Raw genomic sequence first — 20,322 nt, 5'->3', positions numbered from 1 at the left:
TATATGGTGATGGAAGGAGAACTGACTCTGGGTGATGAACACACAATGGGATTTATAGATGATGTAATACAGAATTGTACACCTGAAATCTATGTAATTTTACTAACAATTGTCACCCCAATAAATTTAATTAAAAAAAAAAAAAAAAAAAAAGATGGAGTCTATTTGCCCTTCCCTTGAATCTGGGCTGGCCGCAGTGACTTTGTTTAACCAATCTGGTATACTACGTAGAACTTCCAAGACTTGGTCAAAAGCAGCCTTGCTGCTCTCTCCTGGGATGATTTGCTCTGGGGACAGTCCTTCTTAGTAACCAGCCACTAAGCTGTGAGAGGCCCAGGCCACATAAAGAGGCCATGTGGAGACACTGGTTAACAGCCCCAGCTGAACTTCCAGCCTACAGCCAGTGTCAACTGCTACCCACGTTAAGAAAACCATCTTGGATGTCCGGCCTGGCCAAGCCTACAGAAGACTCCTGACTGCAAATGCATGGCAGACCACAAGTGAGACTGACCCAGACAAACACAATCAACTCACAGAACCATGAGAGATAACAATACCCTGTTGTTTTTAAGCCACTGTATTTTGGAATGGTGTATTATGCGATCACAGACAACCAGAACAATTACCAACTATTTTTACCTTTGAAAAATCAGTTCACATCTTTAGATCTTAGTTTCTGCATGTGTAAAATAAGGAGATGAGACCAGAAAATCTCAAAGGTCACCTTAAGCTAAATGATTCTATAACATCAGTTTTCATCAAGACAGCCTTAAAAGAATGATCAATTATATATCCATTTTTTTATTGAAATAATCATTTCAGAGTAAGCCAAGTGCCTGATAGTAGAATGAGATTTTTAAGGAGGACTGGAAAAAAGTAAATAATACACTGATGAAGAAGACAGATACATGAAAAAAAAAAAAAAAAAGTGCAGTTTCAACATACCTTCTCATTCAAAAAAAAGAAAACATTTACTACTTACTTATTATCATATTTAACACGTTTAATAACATAAGTCTTTCCATCAATTCTGTGTTTTGCTGTGAAAACATCGCCGTATCCTCCCGAGTCAAGTTGTGTTATTTCTAGAAAATCCCTGACAAACCTTAAAAGATAAATGCCACTGTTATTCTAAGGTTGGATGCTAGCTGGTCCCCACCCCTTCCACTTTCCCTTTATGTCACTAATAAAATGGACCATATAACAAACATGACTCTCCCCTTCTAAAGAAGGGCCCACTTCACAGAAACTCTTGAATCATGAAGGATAGTTCCTTCCTTTCTCCCCCCAACATAACAGATCACAGTTAACTCCTGACTGTTACAACCATGATAAAGAGTCTAATCACAGGTATGAAACTTTAGAAATAAGCACCATATGTGTCCCTCAGCTACCACCAAGATGTTACAAGAGAAACGAGCAGGTGCTCTGAGCCTGTCCAGGCTTTAACTGCCCGTCTTTCCCTTTTCCCTCAGGCCCCACCTTCCATCAGGAAGCCCTGCTCATTCTACTTCTAAAATGTATCACTGGTATCTGCCCCCTTTTCCCATCTCTGACATCTTCACACCAGGCCAAGCTTCCATGAGAGTCCTGTAGGACTTTGCTAACCAAATAGTCCACTTCCTCTCCTCCTCCACTTCAATCCATGATCCACACAGCAACCAGTATGATAAAAATTTGGTCTGATTGCGTCTTTCTGTGTGCCTAATAACCAATAGTCTAGCTCTGCATTCTGCAAAAAAACAGAAAGCCCTCAAGTGGCCTACAAGGAGCCATGTGATTTGGCCCCTGCCTCCCTCTCCAGCTTGTCTCCTGGCCTGTGTCCTTGTTTGCTGCCCTCCATGTCCACTATCTTATCTCTGCTCCTTGAAAACTCACATCACCTGTCCCATCTTCACCTACCTATATGCACTTCTTCTGCAGAGCCCCAGAGCCCCCCACCTCCTGATGCTGCTTCATCCTTTAGGCCTCTGACCATAGTTTGTAATTTCAGACTTTTTCATGTAATCATCACCCCCACAAAACTCTGTGAGGGCAGGAGCTGTTCTATTTGTCCCACTTATAGATACAAGGCCCAGCACAGTGCCAGCTATATATTAGGTAATTATTCAAATATCTATGGGTTCTCTATTGTTTACTAAAACTGACAATGATCTGTTGTGGGCCTGACTATGTTAAAACAATTATCCCGTTTAGGTGGAAATATAATGTAACCTGTCTGAGGTATAACAGTCCCTTATGAAACTTTTGTCAAATTAACAAACATATCTTTAAGCAAATTCTATTTTACAGTTCCCTCTTACCTGTTTTCCACAGTACACTCATTTCCTACTACGCCAGGAGAGTTAAATTTAGCTGCCAGATTTCTGAAAAATTAAGAGAAGAATGTGAAACTCAAATAAAACCGAAAGCAAATATAACTTGTTTAGAGTGGGTTTTTATGCCATGCACTAGGCTTTTTATAGTTTGAGTCAACTATTAGAATAACAGAGTGACAAATGTTAACCTTTCTTTAAAAAAAAAAAAAAAAATAGGCTTAAGGTCCCCCTCTGTCCTCTAATAATTTTTCATTCCTTCCCTGGTTCCTTTTTCTTGCCTTAACACATTCATGTTTGGCATGCCACTACCCTTCCCTTTTCTCCTCCAGACTCAAAACCTCAGGATATCTATATCCTTGCATTTCTGCCTTTGCATTTTGTTCTTTACTGGTGGTAAGCCACCTGCAATTGAGTTCAAACACCACCTAAACCTAAACACATACAAACTGCGATCTTCCACGAAGCCCTTAAGCCTTCGCCTTCCTTAACACTCTCTGTGCCATCATTCTTGTCTGCATCCCCTTCTCAAAGAAACAATCTTCAAGTCCTTTCTCCTTTGCATCATCTTCATTCAGTTACTATAACTCTATTCCCTCAAGTCCTAGCTACTCCTCCCTTATGGTCTCAAAAATTCTCCTTATCCCTCCTCTCTGCCACTATAACCATGGCTGACGGCCTGATTATCTCACACACAGACCTCTCTTCTCTCCATCCAAACACCCACGTCAGGAATCCTCTTGCCTCAACACATCATCTATTGTTCAGAGTGTACTCCTGGCTCATAAAGGCCCCTGCTGCCATCTCACGCTCATTGTTGACTATATGTACATTCTTGCTTTTCTCTTCATTTAAAAAGAAATGAATTCACCATAATTTACATAACAGTTCCTCTTTTTTTTCCTTACCTGAGTTACTACACCATTTCTACCCTAGCTGCTTATCTGCAGAATAATGCACATTTCTATGAAACACCTCTCCAAGCCCACTTCCAAAATAATGCCCTTAACCAATTACTTTAGCGATGCCCCCATAGGTCTTTATGTCTACAGTGTAGTGTATGCATACATTCAAAGATTTCGCTACATATTTAAGATTTTTTTTATAGATTTCAAGCTTTTTGTGATCTTTAACCATACTTTCTACTTTCGAAACTCCACCCGAAAAGGGTGTAAAATTCTCTACAAATAGTGGAGACTTAATAAATAAAGTTAACAAGCTAAGTTTGAAAGAAAACTTCATTTCAAACTATGTCAATGCATAATGATACTCACATTTTCCCCTTCCTCTGACTATTTCTGAAGTCACTCTGTAACAAGAGAATGGGAAAGCATTTCAGATGACTAAAATCAATCACATTGTTTTTTCTTGCTATCCTTCCTCCTATACTTCTAGCTGGTTCTATGACCACATTTCTTGGTCCATAAGATTAACAGCTTCACCGATTTTTGTACTCTTATCAAGACCTGCTTCTCAGTTTACTTGGTTATGTATCAATGTCCTCATCTGTTATAGCAACCGGACATATATGGCAGGAAGGACAAAACAGGCAATTGTAGGGCATGTTCTGCAGAAGCACTGGTTCTCCAGGTAGAGAACATGGCTTCCTTGGTGAGCCTGTGGCCGGCAGATCTCACCACGTCACCCGTCATTTACAGAGTTGATAAAGACACATACGGAGCCCCAGGGTGTACTTCCAAATAATTCCCCATGAATTGCTGGTCTGATCACTGGTTAAAAACTGCAATGATGACAGTTTCATTTTCAGCACAAATTAAGAATTTTGACACATAGCAAAAAGAAGAGTCTTCGACATAGCTCTCAAAAATTAATTTCATATAGCTATTCTTCGTTCATATTCACTTTTATTCTAGTCGATGTTGTGGGCTTTTTTTTTTCTTTCACCAATTTAAATATGTTCATACAGAGTGGGAAGCATCGGACTACGATTTCTTGAGCTCATATCACCAGTGAGCCACTATATTGCATGGTGACTATGTTACTGATTAATTTAGCCATTGTGTTAATGAGCAATATGTTTTCAACTGTCTGCCTAATGTCTTCCTATTAGATACAGCGTTGCAAAGAACATTCTTATACATGTTTCTCTGTGCATACGTGTGAGTGTTGCTCTAGGAGATAGCCCCAGGAAGGGGAACGCCTTGGCAGTGCACCTGGCACACCCTCAACTTTACTACATGTTGCCAAAGTGTTCTCCAAAATGGTTGTACTGATTTCTACTTCTGCCAGCAACATATAATAGTTATAATTGGAATATAGCTATGCCAACACAGTACTGCAAGACTCAAGTTTTGCCAATCTGATGAGTTTAAAACGGTATCTAACTGTTGTTTTGATTTGCGTTTTCCTAATTACTATGAAGTAAAGCATCTTTTCGTGTCTCTTGCCCATGTAGGTATCTCTTCTGTGAATTGTCTGTGCAGATCGTTTATACACTTTTCTACTGAGATGCTTGTCTTTTTCTTATTGATTTGTCGTTCTTCATAAATAGGATACTTTTGTGACACCAATTATCTAGTTTTTAAATTTAGTTTTTATTTTAAGTTTAGTTCTGAGTTTTGTAAAACAGAAGCAGAGCTATATTAATGAAACTTTTAAACACTGTCTCTTTGGAAGAAGAAGCAACATCATAAGAACACATGAAAATATGAAGGCTAGTAGGGAGAAAAAGAAGGGAGTGAAAAGTGGGAGAATTCTGCATCTGAAGGATGAGATTCATAAAGAAAGGAGAGAGTCAAAGGCTGCCAAATATTATTTAGTAAGAGCACCTCAGTTAAAAATAGAAAAATTATGGTTGGGTACTGAAGGTCGTTTTAAAATGAAGAAACACAAAGGAAAATAAGATTAACTCGGAAGCTTAGTGACAAATACTATACCACGGAAGATGAAGATGAAGAAGAATTGCTAAAACTGTTACTGGTTTCATTTCTTTCTGATCCACTTGCTGAAAAGCCACTTTCAGGGGGTGATTCAGAATCACTAGAAGAAAGGAGGACAACTATTAGTTTATGAATTCTATTTTTTGTTGGTCACTAATTTCTTTCACTAACTTCTTCTTAAACATTAAACGTTTCCATAAAAATTTGCTCTTTTGGGCAACAATTTGAATTTCTTAAATATCACAGTTGTTTGTACACACTTACAACATGTTTCTCTCCGAAGAGTTGCTTCTGTTGTTACTGAACCCAACAGTGGAAGAAACGGGGGAAAGTACGTCATCTTTCTGAAAGAAAAAGAGCTTTCTCAGAAGGTTTAAGTGCAACTAAATGACGTCCCCACAGTGTTTCCGTCTCTGTGCACTACCACATTTATTTCCTCACATTTACCAAATTTACAGCCATGATATTAATGCATTGCTCACTGGTGGGACACAGAATCGAGGTATCCTTTTGCTATGTGACTGGCTGTCTTAGCATCATGTAAACACAGTCAAACCTCAAATCAACTTCAGAGAGAATTTTAAAATACAAAAAACAAATCCAAAGGAAGTACATACCATCGAGGTTTTTTCTATCTCTTCATATGCAAGTTTGGCAGCCAATTGTTTTGCATTCTGTTTCGTAGAACCTATTGCATAACCATATACTTTCGTTCCAATCGTGCATTTACAACTAAATCTAGGAGACATGATGGAGAGTATTTACCTAAATACCAAAAACTAGTAAATTTAATTTATGATTTGAAAAACAAAATACTTATCAGCAATGGCCTTAATATAACACTAATTTAATAGGTAGATTTATATTTCATATCTTGCATAATTTAAATCTTCAATAAGATGGCTGACCAATTTGTCAGAATAACCAGGACTGATCGACAGCTCAGCTTGCATTTTCCAGGCAATTTCTAATTCTTTGTTGCTTCATTCAAAGGTCTGGCTTAAAGGATCTAAGTGGTGACTTTTTTTAAATTCCCTAAAGGTCAAAAGATATGAAAGTAGAGATGGAAAAGAGATGACCCAGTGACTTTTTCAGAGATGCTCAAATGGGAAAGAAAAAGCCAGAAGAGAAAGTGGGGCTTCTATAGGAAAAGCAATGAGGTCACAGTGTTTTGTAAGGAAGGGGCAAAGCATGGATTTTGCTATAACCTCCGCATTTTCTTGTTTACGTGCACAAAATCCTAAGAAAATCCCCATAGTGCAAAACCCCCATGTTGAAGTCCACACTGTCCTCATGTCAGATACAAGAACATTTGTGGTTAGGCCAGGATACTTGGACATTTATACAAGAACTATTTTTAAGGTGACAAAGCAATGGACAAAGTAAGTATCATAGAATTATTAGTATACATTACTACAAAATTATTCCAGTATTATTTGCCATAGAGGGAAACACACCCAACCCGGCTGACTCTTCCCCTTTAGGCCCTAACGGGAGAATTAGGGAGCTGGGCTGAGCGACTGCAACCATTTCTACAGGTCTTATTTTCCCTGGGCATCCCCTAAGAAGATTTCTGCTCTTTTAGGAATCTAATGTTAGAGTACTTTAGTCACAGGAACCAAATAAGTGAGCCACAGAAAAATAAAATAGTCTCTTAATTTACTGAGATTGACACACAGAATTCACTTTTGACTATTTCATTCCAAGGAATAGTATCACATTTTTCTCTTCCTAGTTCTGGCCTAAAAGCCATTCAAGTGTAAGTCAGACGTAAATAGCTCAATTCAGAGAACAGTATCTTCAAGTGGTTGTTTGGACTATTTGTATTTAGATTTTTTTTTCTTCTCTTATTAAACTGGTTGGTTGTAGCTGAGAAACAATCTCCCTCATACTCATTTGTTTTCTGTTTTTCTCAGTCTACTCCTTTCTTTAACCTCACCTACAAGTCTTAGTTCACTGGTGATATTCTCAGTGACTCTGATGCTCTAGTCAGTCCCCTTGCAGCAGATTCCTCAAATCCTGGCCTCCTCACAGTCTAGGTGAAAACCCATTACTTCTAATACATGGTATTTGCCTGCAGAGCAATACCATTTAATCAAATTTGAAAGGCAGTCACTTGAAAAGACAGCTCTCTAATCTGACAATGGTGAAAAGAGAGTCATTCCACATGTGTGGCAGAGCTGTCTTCACACAGCCACTCCCACTGTGACCTCAGGGGTAGGCAGGTCTCTGCATCCCTCAAGCAGGGCACCTCATACTCTCTTTGGTTTCCTGCAAATTAAACCATCGAGCTATACCTCAGAAATAAAGGATTACCCAGATTTGATCAATTATGGTATACGGGTTCCAAGTCTTCAGCAATAAAGCATTTCAATATTTTAATTACAAAGATGTACAATTGCTCATAAGTCTTATAATACCTTCCATGCAGAATGTACAAAAAGACCAAATATTTCTGGAAAGTTCGACATGAAAATAAGCTCATTCTATTGCTTAGATACAATGAAGCAGAAGGAAAAACCAAACTACATCTCACCTTCCGGGCCCAGCCGCGCTCAATTCACAAGTAGGGGTAATTTCATAATTTACAGGTAGTTTTGTCTTCTGGGCTACCCTATTAAGAATGCCTATGTAATTCCCAGCGGTTAAATCTGAAGTATCTTTTGCTGACACTGATAAAGAACTAATTTCCTACAAAGAAAAAAAAATTTTTGTTTAATATAGATGATAACCAAGATTTAACTTTTTATTATTCTAATAAAATTACTAAATGAGCCTTTGAAAGACAACTTAGATTTTATGTATTTCCCTACTATATTACCTTGAGTCAACATGTAAGCATGTACTTCCTCTACCAGAAAAAATCCACAAGGATAAATTTTAACAATAGGAAAGGAATCATCCATTTTCCTTTTATAGTTTCATAAGGAAAAATAAAATAGCAAATTTTCTGTTTTTCTATGCAAAATACTGTAACACTTTCTAGCTTGCTATACCCTTTGTAAATCTCAAAAAACAAGATAACAAATATTGAACAAAAACTATACCCTGGATGACAACTTAATGGGAAAAATGAATATAATAGTGTCATTCCTTTCATTGTTATCTCCACCTTCTTTTATTCTTAATCTGACAAAAATCTTGTCCAAAGTTTTCAACTTTATTAATCTTATTAAACAACTAACTTTGGGCTTCATTGATCTTCTTTATTATTGCTTTGTTTTCTTTTACATTAATTTCTGCCCTTAATGTTATTATTTTCTTTCTTCTGCTTTTTTGAAGAGAAGTATTCTATTGTTCTTTTTCTAACTTCTTTACTTGGTTTTCTAGCTCATTAACAATTTATGAGTTTGTGATTTTCCTGATTTATTTTTTTTCAATTGTGATTAGAAGGGTGACATTTTTTAGGAAAATTTTTCAGGAAAGTATCTTGAAAACTAAATTTTTCCAGAAGTTTCAATGTCTGAGAATAATCATCTTTTATCCCACATATAAATGACTTTTTGTCTCATTTCACAGCTGCTGCTCCCCTGTCTCCTGGCTTTTAATGTCACTATGGCCGGCTTGATACTTTTTGTCATTCTTCATTTGACATAATTCCTTTCTTCTGCCTCCACTTAAGGATTCTCTCTTCATCACTAGACTCAGTACTTTCACAATAATTGAAGTTGCTCTTGGTGGTTGTTTTTCTGTATCTGTTGAGTTGTTTTAATCTTCCGCCAGGTCTTTCTTAACTTCAGAAATGTTTTCTACTGAAATGTCTTCAGATAGCTTTTTCTGTACTAGTTACTCTGCACTCATCTTCAGAGATACCAATTATAAATATGTTGGTTTCTCCATCACCTGCCCTTCATATACATCATTCTCCTCACAATCACTTTCATCTCTTTGTCCTTTTCTTACTGTATTCACTCAGTTAGGTGGAGGGACTCCTGCCAGCACCTGTCAGCTCATTTTTCTCTGTTTCCTTTCCATGTTTGCTCAACTTTAGAGTATGTCACTGCTCTCAGCACTCTAAATAGGTATTATCCAGCTTTGCCTACTCTTTCCTAGGCATACCTCTCATTCAAGGTTCTACAGAAATGGAGACAGGAAAAAAGACTGAATTAAATTTCTGAATGTAAAGGAACTTGTGAATGGCTTTATTCTGTATGTGGGTATTTTCTCAGAGTAAAATATGAAATATATTTGTGAGTCCCCTTTCACTAGGGGAAAAAAAGGCAATTACTCACCTCTTTTTCTTTATCAAGTATTTCGATAGCTAATTTGGCTGCAGCATTTTTTGCTTCCTTCTTTGATCTACCTTCAGCTTCTGGAAATGCTCTTTCATCTATTATAACTTGAAATGTATACCTGATTACAAAGAAAATAGTCACATAATATTATTAAACTCATGCATTATCTAGTATTCCAATCACCATTGCCTCTTATGACTACCTTTCAAGGTTTTAATCTATGTTCAATATAGGGTTTAAGCAGTCACTTCCAAACAGCATAATAACACATCATCTTGAAGCATGTAAAAGCTTATACCCTCTTTTTTCTCTAGAGTCCTCTGAAGTGACCATTTTATGCCCAAAGGACTCTCACAGAACTCTGTGGCAACTTTGCTCTAGAGCTAAAGTATTGACTTCAAAATTGTGCCACAGTTGCCATTCTCCTTGTTTACATTTCATAGGGGTATATGCTTTTCTTAATGGTAGCTTACCTGACATCATGTGGGGGTCCTCTCTTGAACAGTTCATGATACTCAATTTTTACGTTGTTCATCTGCTGGTATTTATTAAGTTTGTCTAAGAAGTAACCTACTATAAAATCACTGGCCATTTCTTCTTTCAGTAACCTACAATAGAAGTGATGTTTGAAAGAAGTGACACTCACAGAACATATTTAATCTGATTTTCCCAATCCAGTTTAGGAGACAAAATAGGATAAAAAGAATTTCCTTTAGTGACTCATCCCAGCCATACATAAGTCCAGAGAAAAAAACTTTCTTACAAAATCTTTCTTTCTCTCTCATGGACTGCACAATCAAGCTAATTTCTCCCCAGTTTTCTACTTTCAAAATTCAACTGGCCAAAAAAGGAAGGGGTGCTTCACTTTAACTCTGCTCTCTGCTTCCACTGAGTGTCAACTGCAAGTTTGTCCACCTGCCTGAGACAGTAAAAGGGTGATTTCTTTCACGTCCACATCAGTGATCATCTATTGTTGTTAACTCTAAACTTTACATATCACTTATGAACCTCTCTCTGAGTTTCAGATCTCTCGAGCTAACATCTCCACTTGGATGTCTTCAAAGAACTTTAAACTCAAAAGATCTAAAACTGCATTTATGATCTTCCCTTAAGTTGGTTTGGAGTTTCCTTTCTCAGAAAATGACTCCACCATCCATCCATGTCTGAAAGCCATGAATCTGGGAGGCACTATTGACATTTCCTTTCCCTGCTTTCTTAGTCCTGACCCCCAAATCCTTCAACTTCTCAACAACGTCGACAGCCTCCATCCTGGTTCAAACCACTGCCATCTCACTCCTGGACTGCTGCAAGAACCTCAGAACCAGTTCCTCACAGCCACTGATATTCCTTCACTACTCTGGGGCCATCATGATTTTATTGTCATCGTGGTAAAATATGAAATGTACCCTTTTAACCATTTTAGAGGGTACAATTCACAGGTATTAAGCACATTCACAGTGTTGTGCAGTAATCATTGCTATCCGTCACCACAACTCTTTTCATCTTCCCAAACAGAAACTCTGTACACATTAAACAATAACCTTTCAATTCCCTGTCCTCTCAGCCTCTGGTAACTAACAATACTTTACATCTTTATGAATTTGCCTATTCCAGGCATCTCACATAAGTGGAATCATACAACTTTTGTCCTTTGTGTCTGGTTATCTCACTTAGCAAAATGTCTTCAAGGTTCATTCATGTTGTAGCATGTGTTAGAATTTTCTTCCATTGAAGACTGAATAATATTCCATGATATATATGTACAATATATTTCATTTATCCATTCATCTGTTAATGGACACTTGCATTCTTTCAACTTTTTGGCTATCGCAAATAATGCTGCTATGAATATTGTTGTACAATTATCTGTTTAAGTCCCTACTTTCAAATGTTTTGGGTATTTACCTAGAATTGGAATTGCTAAATCATATGACAATTCTACGTTTAACATTTTGAGGAACCATCAAATTGTTTTTCACAGTTGTTGCATCATATTATATTTCCACCAGCAATGCATAAGGGTTCCAATTTCTCCACATCATCACCAATACTTATAATTTTCCATTTTTTTAAATTTAATAGTAGTCACATTGTGATCTTTTAAAACATCAATCCAATCATACAGTCCCCACAAGCTACCAAAAACTGTTCTTGTCAAGGTTACCAATGGCTTCCCCATCTTTAAAACTAATAGTCAGTTCTCCTTATGTACTTGACCTTAAACCAGCATTTGACATGGCTGCTCATTCCCTTCTGCCGCCTGTCCCTTTTTAAATTTGGACTTCGAAGACACTACATTTTCCTGGTTTTCTTCCTTTTGCACGAGCTGCTCCTTCTGTGTCTCCCTTCTTGGTTCTTCTTCATCTTTCCTCTAAATATTGTCATGTCCCAGGGCCCAGTCCTTAGGTCTCCTCTCTGCTGTACCTACATTCACTACCTTGGTTATTGCCTCTAGGCTTGTGGCTTTAAATTCCATCTATGTAACTATGGTTCTCAAAAGTACGCCCCAACTGGCTGTTTCCTGACTCCTAATGGCTTCTGTCCAACATGCTCCCTCCTGAAATGCTCTTGACTTTATCCCTTCCGCTCCCTTTGCCTGTTGAACTTCAACTTCCTATAGATCTCAGCTCAAACGTCATTTCCCAGAAACCCTAGAAGAGGTCCTGTTTTGGTGCTCTGTCACAGCCCTTGCAACTGCTTATTTAACTGTCTTCCAAGAGACCACAAGCTACAAGAGGGAAGGGACCAGGCATACCACAATGACATTATTTACTCAATAATGAATAAATGAATACCAAAATATCTCCAGATCACCCTCACCTCCATGACTTGTCACAAGCTTTTCTCTCTGCTTGGAATGCAGCATCTTCATCCTCTACCTACCAGGCAATTCTCAGTGATGCGTGAGGATCAACGCAGGCTTCTCTGCTGCTGGAGGGGCAGTACCCCTCTGTAGGTCTGCCAGTCCACCTTGCCCAGCAACCTTCACTGCCCTCACTGCTTTTTAAAATAGTCAGTGAGCTCTTTGGGGAGCAGGTTCTATGTCTTACTCATTTTTGTATCACCAACACGCAGTAGCAAGTGGTAAATGCTGAACAGTAAGATGGTGTACAGTTGAATGAGAGAATGATTAATTAAAATTAAATACTCCCCTTTAAACCTTCTCATCTTCTCCCTTTTCTTCGCCTGTTGCTTTCTGTGCATCTTTTCTTCATTCATTTAGTAAGTGCTTATCAAATGTCAGGGACTGTTCTGATACTGAGCATACAGATATAAACAAGACAGAACATGTGCAGAAACAAATAACAGGAGTGGGTATCATGATGGCCAGATGACCAGAAGTGCTATGATGAAATTAAACAGAGATATGGAATCTTAGAGAGTGAGTTGGTAGGTGGGGGCAGAAATATGATGGAGGTGGTTTTAGATACTGTGGTGAGGGAATAGCCTCCTTAGGAGGGAATATTTAAATCAAGCCTGAATGATGAGAAAGTCCATCACACCAATATATGGGGGAGGAGTAGCTCAGGCAGAGGAAACCCTGGAGCAGGAGCCAGTGCAGACTTTGGAGGGATAACAATAAGGCCAAGGGGACTGCTGCACCGTGAATGAGGGGTTAAGGGTAGGAAATGAGTCAGAGAGGTGGGCAGGTGCCACAGCACACAGCCCTTTTAGGCTCTGGATGTTACTCCATTAGGAAGCTATCCGAGGGTTTTAAGCAAAGGGGTGATGTGACTGGATTGATGTTTCAAACGACCACTCCGATGCTACGTAGAGAATGGAGAATGCTGGGTATGAAAAGAGGAAACAGAGCATGAGTAAAAGTTGGGAGACCAAGCAGAGGCTGTGGCAGTAGCTTGGGTGAACAACGGTGGTGAGCAATGGCGGTGGCTGGAAGCGAGGTGCTAGAAGTGCCCTGATCTGAGCAAAGGCAATACCTTCACATCAGTGCTTAGTGCGGTGAAGAGAGTTAGGCTTTAGAGCCACAGGGATCTGGGCTAGACATCTCTCTGAGTCTTTGATTCATGACCTAAAAAACACCTGATTCACAGGTTGTTGTGAGGAATAAATCAGACGAAAAGCATCTGGCACACTGGTGGGCCCCAATAAATGATGCTCCTGGTCTGCAATTCCAAAATCCAAAAGCACTGAAAAACTAAGGTTTACTTTGTTTTCATTTGTTTTGTTTTTGGTAGATTTGTAGCCCCTTATCTAGACCTAAACTGGCATGACCGATTGAGTGTCTGTGTCATACTTTGGTACCTATTTATACATTTCACTGCAGAAATATGTTTCATTATACCTAGAGTGTTACCCCCAAATCCTGCTGAGAGCATTACATAATAGACAGGGTTTATGCTGTATTGCCTTTCTAAAATCCCAAATCTCTGAAGACCAGAACACACCTGGCCCAAGGGTTTCAGATAAGGATGTGTAGATGTACCATTATTTTCAGGGACCAAAGTCTCATTTAGTTTAGTCACAACCATGAGACCATACATCAAATTGGAGGGGGTCACAGATCTCAGAACAGCAGTTATGGAAAATCCTTAGCAATTACTGAACCAGAAGTCCTATCAAATGCTTTACATCCTCAGCAGTGGTAACTCTAACTGCTAATCATCAGAATGACAAGCCAGTTTGAATTTAAGTGAAATATACATGTAAATTAATAAGGTACTGAACTGACATGTTTGCAAAGTACTTAGAAGTTTGGGGAAAAAAGAAACAGGTTTCTTTTCAACTACTTTTAATAAATAGTTGTCTTAATACTAAGTTACCATTTCCCTAAAAGAAATCACCACAATCATCTCCAAAAAACGTTATGTGTCCATTTTACTCTTGCCCAGAAGTTACTCTGGCACTCCCATTAGGGCAGACTGTGAGCCCCTGCAGGCCTAGCCCCCTCCAGCGCCTGCACAATGGTTGGCATGCAACATGCATTCAAGTAGTATCTGATGAATTAAATTAATAAACCAGAGATCAAGTGTTGTGGATCTTCAGGTTCAAATAAGCAAACGGAAGAAAAAGAACACAGTCTGCCCAAGATTCTAAGTTCCTAAATGACAGCAGGGAGTGTATCTTTTAGCTTCTAACTGGCAAGGCATTTTTAGTACTAAAGAAATCACAGGTATTAGGAAGTCTCATTATTCTGGAATTCAAAAGAGAATTTATGAATTACCATTCATTAAACAACTATTTAATGAGTGCTGGGGTTATATCAGTGAACAAAACCCTGCTCTGGTGAACTTACCAGTGGAGGAACACGGACAAACCCATAAAAAAAATCAGAGTGATATATTGAAAACTGAAGTAATGTAAGGGTGACAGGGAGGGAAGGGTGGGGTTTCTCTTATAAGCAGGTTGTTCAGGGAAAGCTGCTTTGACAGTGACACTGAAGAAATGCAGGGGACAGTGAGGGATGGGCCTATACAGGTATCTAAGCGAAGAGCTTTCCAGGAAGAAGAAACTGGCAGAGCAAAGACCCAGGGGCAGGTGTGTATGCTTGGCTGTGTGTCAAGAACAGCAGTGTGGCCAGAATGGAGGGAACAAGGGGACTTGCCTGTGGGCCCAGAGACGGTATTGAGAAGAAGTATGGCGTGGGGGTGGGGGTGGGGGTGGGGGGGGTGGGGGGGTGGGGGGGGTGGAATAGAGGGTCGAAATGGGACAGTAGGGGGAGGAAAGGGGATGGGGAGGGGGAAGCCAGGCAATTAAGAAACAAATGTAACTGTCTAGGCAAGAGATTTCAGGCCAGGGATTACTGAGCCAATGATTGCTATAGGTAATTCAGGGCTGCATATTTCCCATCTCTCTGTCAAGTCAGGGTAGATCTGTTTTCCACTCGATTCCCCCGCCCCCAACGCCGTCCTGGGCTATTCGTTACTTACTGTGATAAAAACTCTTCACCGGAAGAAAATGGATTTCAGTTCCCAGCTCGCTGCCCGGGTCCGAAAAGGGCCCCGCACCTCGACAGGGGATCCTGGGACAGGAGTCACCCAGCCGCCTCCTCGCAGCCGACTGGGGACGCGGGCTGTGCGCGCACCTGTGCACCCCTTGTTCTCTCCGCCCCTCGTCGCTTCCCGCGCTTCCCGGCGTCCCGCGGCCCCTCTTACGTCGCGCCGCCACTGTCTCCGGAGGGACAGTCGGGTCTGGACTCCTCGGTCTCAGTTTCGTTTTCTCCGCGGACTCCGCCTTCCGCTGCGGCCGCCCGGCCCCCTCCCGTTTTAGTTCTCACTGGATCCGGGATCCCGAGACTGACGTTTCCATTGGGAGTCCGCGCGGCAGGCACCCACGTGCCGCTCCAGCTCCTGGGCGCGCGTCCAGGCCCTTGTATCCCCGCCCGGGCTTCTCGGCTGTCAGGACCGGGTACAGGTAAGGATCCGTACGAGATACGGAGGACACCGAGGTCTCCGAGCCCCCGTGGCGCGCCAGGCACTCGCTGAACTAGGCCCCAGGATCAAACATCCCATTTCCTCTAACACGCAAACATTTGAGGGTGCGGGTCAGGGTGGATAGTATCAGCTCTATCTTACAATAGAAGAAACTGAGTAAATTAACTCGCCCAGGGTCTTGCCGCTGGTAAGTGGCAAAGCCAGCATTCAGTTCAAGGTAAGGCCCCTAAACACCAAAGCACTATGTCTCCTTTCCACACTGCTGCCAGGTCACATAAAGGCTGGGGATGAATTGGCCAGGGGACATAATCTTCCTTCTGTCTGTTTGCACCCATCCAACGGTTCATTCAACAGCTACTTGCCAGCCGCTGTACCTACCAAGCACCAGTCCAGCAGTTAGGTGAGCCACCTGCCGCTCCTTAAGGGACCTCATGGAGTTTACTACCAAAGCTCTTATCAATAGTCCTCGATTTATAAGAAATCCTACTCACCTAATGGACTATGACACACTCCCAGAGTAATAATGATTCATTGACACGGTGACTAAGGAGTGCTGAGGACTTACTTTACAACAACACTGCAAGGTAGGTGCCATTGCTATGCCCATTTCACAGATGACAAAACTTAGGTCTGAGGCACAGAGAAGTTAAATAACACAGCTAGTAAGCAGAGGGAGCTAAAATCAGAAGCAGGAGTCTGTACCCTTAACATCTTAGCTAGAGTAAAAGAGAGAGGTGGTCCTAAGTTGGACCTCAAGTATACATTAAATACTGCGCATTGGCTCCAGGAGTCCTTTTCCACTTCTCTTCTACATCCCCTCATTTTGCAGGATATCAATGGCTAAAAACTACGTTTTCCTGGTAGCTCAGGTCCTGGACATGATTTAAGTCTCCCAAATATGAAGCACTTGTAGGGTGTTTGGAATATATGAGTAGATGGGAGGAAGAGCCATCTTTCTGTGGCGTTTCCAGGCGACAAAAAGCTCCAGCAGTGGTGGGTGTTTGCAGGAATCCATTTGCCAGCTTCAGGTAGTGGGGTGGCTGTGGCCGCAGCAATGGCAATAGCAATGACAAGTTTTCTGACTTTTTAAAGCCCGGGAACTGCCCGAGAGAGCCTAGAAAAGAAAATGATAAGCTCAAGTACGGTCAGAGGACACAAACTTTTATGATTGCCCCAGAAGAACCTCTTACATGGAGCTTCAGGGCAGATGTTGTAAAGATCAGGTGCAGAGCCTGATGCCGCAGGGAGCAGAATTTTAAAATATAAGTTTAAGTTGTAGCCTCACCAGGTCTTTTATGTGAACATTAAGGGCATTGATTAGGAAAGAATGAGGCCCTGGGAACTTGGGTGGATTTGAGTGAATCCAAGTACCACTGCCCTCCCAAATTCTGTGGAGTGTCCACAATCCTTCCACCTTTGTTTGCTAAGGATGGTACAGCCTATGTTGCTTGTAGATCCTGAAGTAGTCACCTCCAAATGTCCCATCCTACCTCATTCCTTCACTCCTAGAAGTAGAGTCAGATGCTAGGATGCCACCAAAGGATACCGACAAGATCTGATCCAGAGGAGGTAGTTTACACAATAAAAGAATAGCAAGATTTCACTAATTTTTTCCCCAGCAGAAACCCAGGAAATATGCATGGAAATTATTCTAAAGGTAAGAAGACAAAATAAATATAATTTAGATTATGCTCAATGTGCTGGCTCCAGCAGCGGGGAATGGCTCTAATGGTTTGTTCAGTTGGTTTATTACAATCTGGCCTCAGGGTTGGCACACATTAAGTAAAACTGTGATGTCAAGTAATACAGATGAAGAAATCAAAAGAAGGGGGGTTATCACTTTGTGAGGGATATAAATGTCTAAGTATTATATTGTTTCGTACACCTGAAATGAATTAAAAAAAAGTACGTAGGGAGTGAGGAACATTGGAATAGATTAATCATATGCAACCTATTCATTCACTCCCTAAACATGGCCCCCAAGAAAATCCAAAGGATCCTCTTTCACCAGGCATTGAGAAATATATTGGAGAGGGGAAGCATCAGCATCCTTGAAAATTCTGTAATGGCTGACCACTGCTGGTGGGGAATGTTGATGGGAGATGCTCCCTGATTTCAATGTGTACTATGGCTCCCAGAGTAGCAAAGGACATGTGGCAACACTTAAACCCCAAAGAAAGGGCATCAGGGTCAGAGCAGTAATCAGAAAGTTTCAATAACCAAAGATCTTCAGTGGTGATAAACTGGTCCCGGCATTCTTAGGACTCAAAAAAGATGGTAGTCCACAGGCATGTTACATGAGCAGATATCTAAGACCCTATCACTCCTGCTCTATCAACCCAATCTCTGAACTCATGGGGAGTTCCCTGTGGCCAGATGATTGAGAAAGAAATATTGGAATGAAGCACAACACACTGCCATTAATCAGAAGTGGATTGATGTATTACAATAGCCCCGCTGGGAGGTGGTCCTAAAGGATAGTGGGAGAAAGGAAATCTTCCCAGTGGGCAGAATTTTGAGCAATACCTTTAGTTGTCACTTGGAAAAAGAGAAAGCCAGTGGCTTGGACAGAACCAGTGGCTAACCATTTAGCTGGATATTCAGGTATTTGGAAGGGACAAGATCAGAGGGTCGGTGATAAGGAGGTCTGGGGGAAATGATGTGGGTGAACCACTTAGAACAGACACAGAGTTAGGAGCATATTGGGTTCTCTTGTGAATGTTCACCCCCACAGATACCCACTTCTAAGGAGGCTTTTGAGAAGCAAGTGGGCAAGACGACTTCTATGGATGTCAGCTTTCCCAGCTACCCGAGTGTTTTTTCAAAATGAATGAAGAGGCAATGGCAGCAGGAATGGATGATACATGTGAGTTCATCAACATGGAATTCTCATCCAGGCTAATCTGGCTGCTGAATACCTAGTGTGTCAACAACACAGACCAACCCTGAGCCCCCAGTGTGGACGCCCATACTCCAAGGAAGACCAGCCAGTCACTTTGTGACAGACTGGTTACGTGGGGACCTTTCCATCACGGAGTGGGCAGGGATTTGCCCTCTGTGGAGTAAACATGTATTCCAGATATGGATTTGCTTTTCCTTCCTTGCAGAGCTTCTGCCAGCACCATCATTGTTGGACATTCTGAATATCTTGTTCACCATCATGTTATCCCTCACGAAGGAACCCATTTTGCAGAAAAAGAAGGCAGACACTGACTACCATGGGATCAATGGTTTTATTATGATTATCACCACCCAAAAGCAGCTGGCCTTAGAAGACTGTGGGATGGAGTACTGAAGACTCAGTTACAGCCCCAGGTAGGAGACAACACTTAGCAAGCTGAGTGTACTGTCCTTCAAGTACAATATATGCTCTAAACCAAGTTGCTGTTTCTTTCATGGCCAGAATACATGAGACCAGGAAACAGTAGAAGTGAAAAGCTTTTCTCCCCCAATTAAACCTAATCACACACTTGCAACGTAAGTGCTTCCTTGCTCCTATGACATTGGGCTGTTCTCCCCTAGGGGACACATAGTTCCTTGAGCAGGAACTTGAAAGTGCATCTGGATTTTACAGGTTCATCATGCCATCCAGTCATCATAAAAATAAGGGAGTTACCAAACTGGGCTGATTGATGTGAATTACCCAGGGCAAATAGTGATACAGCCACACAATGGAGTCAAGGATGAGTGTCTTCAACCCAGAGGTTTCTTTGAGGTTCTTTCTGGTACTTACATGTTCAATGATAAATTGATGATGGAAGTCTAAAGCTGTCCAACACAGGCAGGACTGTTAAGGTCTCAGATCCTCAGATCTTTCAGGATTGTTGATTTATATCGCCCTACTATGTAGTTGGGGAGACTTCTGAGGGCAAAGGGAACCAATGAGTAGGAAATTATAAACACCAATGATGGTCTCATGACCAGTTTCAGAATAAAGGACCATAGAAGCAGTGCACGTTTTTTTCCTTGCTTTGTTTTTGTATGCATTCATGAACTTCTTTTAATTGCTTTCCTCTTTCCTTTTATATGAGGTTTGCTGGCGGTGGTTAATTTTATAAGTTAGTCTTTACATTAGAGTGTCTTAAGATGGGATCGTGACTAAAATAGAAGAGGAAAGAACATCACATAGCAATGGGTATAAAGACTTAAGGGATAGGGTATGCATGCTTTCATTTGAATAAGGGAATGACTGCATTAGGTGGGAATGTAGTTTTGTTTGCTTGAAAGATTATTGGTAGAAGGAGTGAACTGTACTAGATATTAATTTTTATTTAGTTTCCATTCTTATTCTCTTCTATGTCTCCTCATATCCTGGATTATAACATAGAGAGGGTAAAAGCCACATTTTCCAGATTTCTATGGAGTTAAAGTTCTGGATATAATTTGAGTTCTGCCACTGACTGATGAGCAGTGGGTGCAAGATTTGGAAGATGGAAACAAGAATAAGGCCATCCTTCTGTGGCAGGACAAGCTGACAAGC

The 20,322-nt window shown here is 40.7% G+C and overlaps 2 protein-coding genes across 3 annotated transcripts in view; one reads left to right on the top strand and one right to left on the bottom strand.

The window, feature by feature from the left end:
* Positions 1-15,476, bottom strand: part of EIF2AK2 (eukaryotic translation initiation factor 2 alpha kinase 2) — a 28,565-nt gene extending 13,089 nt beyond the window's left edge. The window contains exons 1-10 of one of the 2 annotated variants that reach the window (XM_074331896.2): positions 15,339-15,476; positions 9,924-10,058; positions 9,448-9,568; positions 7,752-7,906; positions 5,833-5,953; positions 5,480-5,559; positions 5,213-5,315; positions 3,590-3,624; positions 2,304-2,366; positions 983-1,105 (exon numbers count right to left, since the gene is read on the bottom strand). In XM_074331896.2, coding sequence (XP_074187997.1) covers positions 983-1,105; positions 2,304-2,366; positions 3,590-3,624; positions 5,213-5,315; positions 5,480-5,559; positions 5,833-5,953; positions 7,752-7,906; positions 9,448-9,568; positions 9,924-10,042 — 920 coding nt within the window. In that variant the 5' untranslated portion in view covers positions 10,043-10,058; positions 15,339-15,476. The remainder of the gene's footprint in view (positions 1-982; positions 1,106-2,303; positions 2,367-3,589; positions 3,625-5,212; positions 5,316-5,479; positions 5,560-5,832; positions 5,954-7,751; positions 7,907-9,447; positions 9,569-9,923; positions 10,059-15,338) is intronic. The other variant, XM_019742045.3, reaches the window with a different exon arrangement.
* Positions 15,477-19,017: 3,541 nt separating this feature from the next.
* Positions 19,018-20,322, top strand: part of CEBPZOS (CEBPZ opposite strand) — a 40,907-nt gene continuing 39,602 nt past the window's right edge. The window contains exon 1 of the mRNA XM_074331899.2: positions 19,018-19,157. The gene's annotated coding sequence lies outside the window, so the exon portion shown is untranslated. The remainder of the gene's footprint in view (positions 19,158-20,322) is intronic.

This window comes from Rhinolophus sinicus, chromosome 2, assembly GCF_057876585.1.
Source record: "Rhinolophus sinicus isolate RSI-liver-muscle chromosome 2, RSI-T2T, whole genome shotgun sequence".
Classification (NCBI taxonomy): Eukaryota; Metazoa; Chordata; class Mammalia; order Chiroptera; family Rhinolophidae; genus Rhinolophus; species Rhinolophus sinicus.
This window is presented reverse-complemented; position numbering and strand designations above follow the sequence as displayed.